This window comes from Phaseolus vulgaris, chromosome 10 (assembly GCF_000499845.2).
Source record: "Phaseolus vulgaris cultivar G19833 chromosome 10, P. vulgaris v2.0, whole genome shotgun sequence".
Lineage (NCBI taxonomy): Eukaryota > Viridiplantae > Streptophyta > Magnoliopsida > Fabales > Fabaceae > Phaseolus > Phaseolus vulgaris.
In genome coordinates this window covers 18,023,406-18,031,079 of record NC_023750.2, presented here as the reverse complement: position 1 = coordinate 18,031,079, position 7,674 = coordinate 18,023,406, and the positions used below count along the sequence as shown (strand labels likewise).

The 7,674-nt window shown below is 51.0% G+C and overlaps 1 protein-coding gene across 1 annotated transcript; it reads right to left on the bottom strand.

Annotated features, from left to right (window-relative positions):
- Positions 1-601: 601 nt before the first annotated feature.
- On the bottom strand, positions 602-1,284 carry LOC137815904 (filament-like plant protein 1). Its single transcript, XM_068619011.1, has 2 exons — positions 1,090-1,284; positions 602-1,030 (listed from the first exon to the last, which is right to left on the bottom strand). The coding sequence occupies exons 1-2, from the start codon at positions 1,282-1,284 to the stop codon at positions 602-604; spliced, it is 624 nt and encodes a 207-aa protein (XP_068475112.1).
- Positions 1,285-7,674: the final 6,390 nt, after the last annotated feature.

Sequence of the window (7,674 nt, the reverse complement as noted above, 5' to 3'; positions counted from 1 at the left end):
AGTAAAGCTCTTAGTTTAAACCCTTCTCACCCCAGGAGTGAGGAAGGGAAAGAACGACCCGATCCGCCCAAGGTTGATGACCTTGGGGGAAGATAAGAGGGGCTATCGAGAAACACTCTTCTTCCCCCAAAACAAGGCATCACCTCTGACGATCGATGTCAAAGTCCACTATGCACTTAGCGCTAGAGCGACAGAGAAGCAAGGTGAAGACCGAAGAACGATGACTGATGAGTTGTTGGTGGATATGCTAGTGCGTAGTGCCTTGTCGGAGGAAGCTTTTCCAAACAAGTTCTTACACAACAAGCCAAAACAGTCAGACTATGCCTAGTCAATCATCTAGTACGAAGCTATGCATAAGAACTGTTAAAGACAAAGCTAAGGGAGTTGTTAGTCGTGATCAAGGTAGAGGCCAAGATCAAAGAGTACAAATCGCGCTAAACCTAAGCTAGTTAACAGTTAGTCGTGTGCAAAAAGAAAGATGAAGCTTAAGAAGATACGAGAGAAGAAACATATAGCTGAAGCAAGTATATATTCACACCAAGGTCTATACAAGTTTCAAGTACAAGAATTGTGCAGAAATATGAAATTACAAGAAGAAAACTCAAGAAGGAGGAATGAGCTTGCCATCTACCACTTCGTGGTAGATGCTGAACTGCGTAAGGTCCAAGTCTGGAAGAACGCAACGAATCTGCTCGAATGCCAACTCGAACCCATCAGCAAGGGCGTCAGCACCCACGTTCATAAGTTCGGCGTTCTCAGCTTCGAGCTTTTGCTTTGAAGTCTCCAAGGCGTTCTTCTCAGTGGTGAGGGAAGCAATGGAAGAGGCAGCTTCTCCCAGTTTGCCCTTTGTTTCGGCAAGCTCGACCTTCACCGCATAAAGCTCGTTCACTGCCTCCTCAAGTTTCTTCCCTCCATCAGTGGCCTCCTCCTTGGTAGACTTTAGATCCCCCGCTAGTTGTGAGTTCAGTTGGCGTAGGGAGGAAGTCTCTGCCTCCAAGTTGATTACCTTGCTCCTCAGCTCCACACTTCGCTGTCCAGAGTGTTGACAACTTGCCCCATCAAAATCTCAGTCTTGATGGTCTCTTGGACCTGCGATAGGTACTCTTTCCTGGATTTTTCCACCATATCCCTCATCAGGTCTACGGACCCTTGGGCAGCCTCAAAGTCACTCTGCAGTGACTCTTTGTCGTGCTCAAGCTCCTTGATCCTCTTCTCCAGGACCAGTTGCTTGCGGTGCTGGGTGGAAAACTCTAGGGAAAGCACTATCTGCTTGGCCAAATGCATGTCCACCTCCTGCCCACTCTACTAGAGGAGCTCCCGGCTGCGTATGAAATGTCGAACCAAGGCAATGACTCGACTGAAATTTTCATTGCTAGCACCAGAGCTGCTTGGCTGCGAGCTGGCCTCACCACCTTCAACAGTAGCAGCAGAGGTTGGTGGTGGTGGTGATGCTGGCAGTCTTAAGAAACCCCCCGAGTGGGCAGAATCACTCCCAGCAGGTGGAGTGGGTTGACCAATAGCTTGGCCCGCTGGGGGTGGGGGTGGAAGTGATGCTGGAGACAGAAGTTGAGGCGTCGGAGATGGTAGGCGCTGAGGGGAGGGGGAGGAAGCTGGTGTTGGGGCAGGTTGAGTAGGAGGAGGTGGGGGTGAACCCTCATCGATCTGCACCACTTCGATTTCCCCAGGCCTAAGAGACGAAGCCCCCCTAACCTCTTGGTGTTTCCTCTTGCGATGTATAAGAGGAGAGCCAGAACTCTCCTCCTCGGTTGAGGGGGTAGGAGCAGCAGCGACAGCCACAGTTGCAGGAAAGGCCTTTACTAGCCTTCTTCTCTTATTCTCTGGCTCGGGGCCTTCAGCTGGCGCGACCGCGAGAGGGGGAGCTGCGATGGGCTCGGTGGTAGAGGAGGAAGAACCAGTCCCCTTGGCACCCCTGGTCCGGGCAAGCTCCAGTAATGCCCTCCTCCTATCTTTCCCTGAAGTCATGTCTACATCAAGGGTAAAAAGAAGAGTTAGATGGCATAATTATGCAAGTGGATAAAATGTTATGCAAGTATGCATGAGAGTGTGCAAGTATTCTAAGAGGTGCAAGAAGAAGAGCCTACCTATGTACTTCTTCAGAGACACCACATCAAACTCGTGTTTGATGAGAAGGGCCGAGTTATATTTTGCCCCTAGGAGCAACCTACACAACTCGCGCTCGTAGGGAGCCATGGCTTCAAGGCCTCGGGGTTTCTTAAACTCGACTCCAGGAACCCAATAAAGGGGAAACCCCTCGAGCAGCATTGGGCTTTGCTGGGTAGCAGATATCATGTAGAACCTGCCCTTCCAATCTTTAAACGATTGCTGGTACAGGCCCAAGATCACTCGTCCAGCAACTCCATTCAGGCTGACCCAAGACCTATCCCCAGGGTTCTTCGCCTCGAAGAAATGTAGGAAGACGTCTACAGAGGCGTTATGCCCAAAGTAGTTGCAGAGGATCTCGAATGCCCATATGAAAGCCCAGGCATTCGGATGGAGTTGGCAAGGGGCGACGTTCAACTCCATCATCAGCTCCTTCTCAAAGAAGGTGAAGGGCAAGTGCAACTTCAACCTTTTGAAGATGGCGGAGTATATGAAGGTGAAGGGCACCCCATTGGTAGCCCTATCGTCCACGCAGATTGGCATCCCTCGAGGAGGAATGCGTATACGAACGTTGAAATCATTCTCTCTGTCGATGGCGTAGGAGGGCTCATCAGGGTCGTTGCTCAAAAGGGTTTTGAGGTGGCCTTTCGGTAGTTGAGTGGAAGTTTCGGCCAGCAATGCCAGGGGAGCCCAGTCATAGACCCTGGCGTAGTCCTGATAGGAAGTTGCATCAGGTGGAGGTGACGCTGGTGCACTTGCTGAAGGCTGTGCACCAGAGGATGAGGCGACGATGCGAGCAGTTTGCTTCAAGCGAGCCATTGCGAGATAACTGCAATGGAGGAAAGCAAAAGGTCAGATGAACGGAAGAAGAGGGAATGATGAATGGTTCGGTGAAAAACAGAGGAAGGGAAGAAGAAAGAAAGGTCCAGGCAAAGAAGAGGAAGCGGGAGAAGTAGAAAGCGAAGTGAGAAACGCAAAAGACCCTAGCGCGAGTTGAGAAGAAGAAAAACAGAGAAGATGAATGCATGGCAGTGAAAGAGGTGAATGCAATCGGTGAAAAGAACCTAAATGGATCAAGGAAGAAGAAAAGTCATACCTTTAGATGATCGCGGAAGGTCTTGAGGTAGAAAGCTTGAAGAAAGTTGGGCGCGCAGAGAGGAGATTTGAAGTGAGTCTGAGAGTTGGAGTATTGAAGAAGATGATGAAACAGTTAAGGCGCGCGCCTATTTGAATAAGGGAAGCATTAGCGACACTCCACGCTGACCGTTGGTGCGTCCACGTGTCGCGAGATTAAGGGAGGAAGTCATAACGTCAGAAGGCAACACGTGAGGTGGCACGTGATGTGGCCCCACTTGTCACGTGGACCGAGAGCGCGACCACTTAGTCTCTTCGCTGAGAACGAGTTCACAGCTAGAGACTGGGGGGCTTGTGATCTGGTCGGTCATCGGTAGTCGATGACGTCAGCAGCAGATAACCACGTGGACCACTCGCAGGGTGACACGTGGATCAGGTGGCAGAGAAATTAGGGAGGAGATCACCCAGTACGGTGATCGGTGGTCAGTAACCGAGTGGCCACCGACAGATCAGTTCCAAGATAAACACCCGGGGGGAGAACGCGAGAAGCAATAGAGCACCGATCAGTCATTGGGTGCATGGTCATCGGGGTGTCGTGTTACACGCAGTTAAATTGCGACTGAGAGTCCCAGCGAGAGCGTTACGCATGGACTTCGCATGATCATATCTCAGAGAAAGAGGAGCTGTTCGCCGGAAGAATCGTGCACGAGAGTGGCCTGAGGGAGTTAGTAAACCAGTCAGTGATTGGTGACTCTCTTAACCCATTACGTGCATGACATCGTGAAGGGGAAATCGTGTATGCAGAGAGCAATGCTTGGTGAGTGTGCCTAGTCCAGCCACACCTAGCGTTCTCCTGGGAGTGTGCGATTCACCCAGATGGAAGAAACGTGCTAAGTTACTCCGCAAGGGAATAACTTAGGCGCACAAAGAGATGTGCTAGAGCCCTTCAGGTAGTGGCACGTGTACGGTTAGATGTGAGTTGCATGCCTCCACGTGTCACCATCTGAGAGGGGCGCGACCAAGATAAAGGTGCACACCGCGTCGTGAAAGGTACACACAGAAAACACAGACACCCACGTTTTTACTCATTGTGGTACGTTTTCGCACAATAGCGTAACAGAATTCTGACACACACAGAGAATAGCGTAACAGAGTTCTGTTAGGCACAGACACAGAGAGAGAGAATCAGAAAGAGATTGAGTGAGATTATTTTTGTTGGTGGTTCTGTGACCTAACTTGAGCGTCGGAGTGCAAACGGCCGCTAGAGGCGCCGTCTGTGTGTTTTGCAGGTTGCATTTGAAGTTCCCGGAGAAGGTCCTAAAAGCATTCTTGCAGATAACACAGTTGCATAGGCGGGGTAAGGAAGCGACAAAGCAATTCCTCCATGCTAGAGTTGGCGACAGGATCAATGGCTATTCAAGTTTGAACACGAATGTGATCAAGTACATAAGCAGAGGAATTACATATAAAGTTTTTACAAAAGGAAAGGTGATGGAGGAAGGCAGCTAGTCTTCGGAGGGTACGATCTTCCCATCCACCACCTCGTTGCAGATTGACACCATAGAGAGGTCGAGCTCGGGGTATTGGCATGCAACCTGCTCCAGAGCGGCGTCGAACCCGGCGGTGAGGACTTGGGCGGTGCTTTGCTCGAGCTCTTATGCTTGTTTCTTCAGCTCTTCCTTTTTCTCACGAGCTCGAGCTAGGTCTTCAGCAGCCTTTTTGCCCTCATCCCGAGCCTGGGCCAACTCTGCAGCAATCTTTGCGGCCTCCTCTCGAGCTTTGGCGAGCTCAGCAATGGCATCGTCCCTCTCCTTTTCAACCTTCCCAAGGAGCACCTCCCGATCTGCTGACCTTTTCTCAAGGTTTTCCATCTTGGTCGCATCCGCCTTCTTTGCAGCCTCCAAGTCCGCCACCTTGATCCTGTAAGGGACAAGTTTTCTTTCCAAGTCGATCTTCTCTTGTACTTGGAGGTGCAGTTTCTGGCGCAGATCGGAGGCTTCTTTGCGCGTGCTTCTTAGCTCAGCATCCATGGCGTCCTCCAGCCTTGAGTGCTCCAACTCGGTCATCAGCAGGGTGCACGAGAGTTTTTCAGCCTCAGCCCTTGTAATCAGATTTGACTCCTTGAGCGCTGAATTCTCCTCTTGGAGCTTCTTGAGGGAGTCCTTCACGGCTTTCGATATAATCAAGGGGAGATCCTCCGCCATCATCTTCAGTTTAGCTATGAAGGGCCCCAAGATCTCTTCGAGGGATGTTGGGAGGCTTGAGGTTGTTGCTGGTGGAGGTGCTGGAGGAGTTTGGTGTTGACTTTCACCACCACCCTCTTGAGTTTGAAGGGCAAGGGGGGCTTCTTGGCGTGGTGGTGAGGTCGGAGATTCTGTTATGAGTATCGGCAAGTTATGAGCGCCCTCATCTCCTCCTGGTGCGGCCCCAGGAATAGAAGTGGTTGAGGGAGGACCCTCTCCGGAAGATACGAACGGTGTGGAGGCGCTTGGAGGGTTCTCTATGAAGTTGGGGTCGCTGCTTTCAACCACGGGGGGTGCGGCGGCCAAGGGTATCGCTTGGACTGGTTGTGATGGAGCTGGAGGTGAGGGCGGTGTTGGTGTTGGGACTGCAGGTGGTGAAGAGGGAGCCGCCCTTGTTCTCTTGGTGACGAGGCCATCCTCAGTCCCGTCATCATCCTCTTCTTCCTCTTGCACCACTTAAGGAGCTTTCCTTTTTGGTTTCCTCAAGATCAGCTTTTTCCTTTGAGGGGCGGGTAGTACCCCGGAAGAGGTTGCACCTCGGGGAGGAGTTTTGCCTTGAGCGGCGGCGATCGCCACCACCGGGTTGGGCGCAGCCTGGGAGCCCGCCGCTAGCTTGTGGGATCGAGCGATCGCCCTCAGTTCTGCCAATTTCCCTTTTCCCAGCATGTTATCTGCACAAGGTAAAGAATAAGTGAGCAACCAAAACAAAAGCAGAAAATACAAGCATATTTATGCAGAGACAACACAAGCAATACATGGATGAAAGATCAGGGTCAACACAGAATAATGGTATGCCAAAACAGAGTGGTGAAGACACTAAGTTAGTATTAGCTCAAAGTGAAAGACTTGGTGTGGAGGTAGGAGCTAACCTATGTGTATTTCGAGTTGGCTCTCGAAAAACTCGTAAGGAATGATTGAGGCGGTGGGGAAGGTGATGTTGGCGGCAGCTACACTCTTCCAGAAGAGGCAAAGGTCCTTGTCCAACTCCCCCATGTTGTCAGGGCTCCTTGGTCTTCTGAAACTGTCTTTAGAGTCCTTGTTCCCCTTGTGTACCCAATACAACGAGGGCTCTTGGTCATTTTGGCACACCCTCACAAACTTCCCCTTCCAGTCTTTGTAAGACTGCTGGAAGATTGAGAAGATGGATCTCCCAGCAATCCCGTTCAAGCTGACCCAGAGGCGATCTCCGGGGTTCTTTGCCTCAAACAGGAAGAGGAAGACGTCGACTGAGGCCGGCAGCAACAGGTGCGCACACAGAATTTGGAACGCCCTTATAAACGCCCAGCTGTTGGGATGAAGCTGGGCGGGGGCGATATCGAGCTCGGTTAGCAGCTCTCTCTCGAAGCGGGTAAAAGGAAGCCTAAGCTTCACTTTCTTGAAGAAAGTGGTGTAGATGAAGCAGAACAACTCGTTGTTGTTCCCCTTATCATCCGCGCAGATCGGTTCACCCGGGAAGCAGGGCAGCACGACCACTTTGCTATCATGCTCTTTATGGAAGGAAAGGTCGGGCTGGTCTCCTTTCCTGAATCGGTGCACGCCCAACTCAGTATTTATCGAAGAAGTCTCTTTTAGCAAGGTTGGGGTGGCCCAAGGGTAGAGTTCCTTGTAGTCTTGTGGAGGTAGGGAGGCTCCTCCGGCGACTGGTGGAGTTGCCTGAGTGGGATTGGCGTGAGAAGAGGTAGGCCTCTCAGCCTGATTAGAAGGAGCACCAGAGGCTCGTAATGGATTGCGCGCTGGTGGAGGATTTGGCCCAGGGGCAACCCTACGCGCTTGGGGTGGAGGGTTTCGCGATGAAGGAGGAGGGTTCGCGGTGGACTTCGTGTGAGCCATCGCAGGAACTGCAAAGGAAAGAGAAAGGGATGAAATGAGGATAACAGAGAACGACTCGATTGAGGACGAAGAAGGCAGAGCGAACGAATAAGGGTTCGCTGGGATAAACGTTATGAAAGACGAATCCCTAAGTTACGAGAAAAGGAGAAAAGGAAAAAACAGCCCACAGCATATGCTTTAGACAGATAATGGATGATGCAAACCGATTAAAATGCAGCAAATATCCATAGAAGGAGTAAAAGGGTTACCTTTTTGTGATCAGATGAGCGTTGAAGAAAGTTGGAGATTGAGAGAGACGAGAAGCTTCGTGGTTCGCAAAGAAAAATACTTAGAATGCTTGAGAGTGAAGAAAGATGATGGAACAGTGGAAGCGCAAAGGGTTTAAGGATTTTTCGAACGTTTTCGG

Excerpts from the sequence above, each read along its gene's own strand:
- LOC137815904 (XM_068619011.1), bottom strand. The coding sequence starts at position 1,284 with ATGCATTTGGCCAAGCAGATAGTGCTTTCCCTAGAGTTTTCCACCCAG. Across the intron at positions 1,031-1,089 it reads GGAAAGAGTACCTATCGCAG|CGAAGTGTGGAGCTGAGGAG; the intron begins GTCCAAGAGACC and ends CACTCTGGACAG.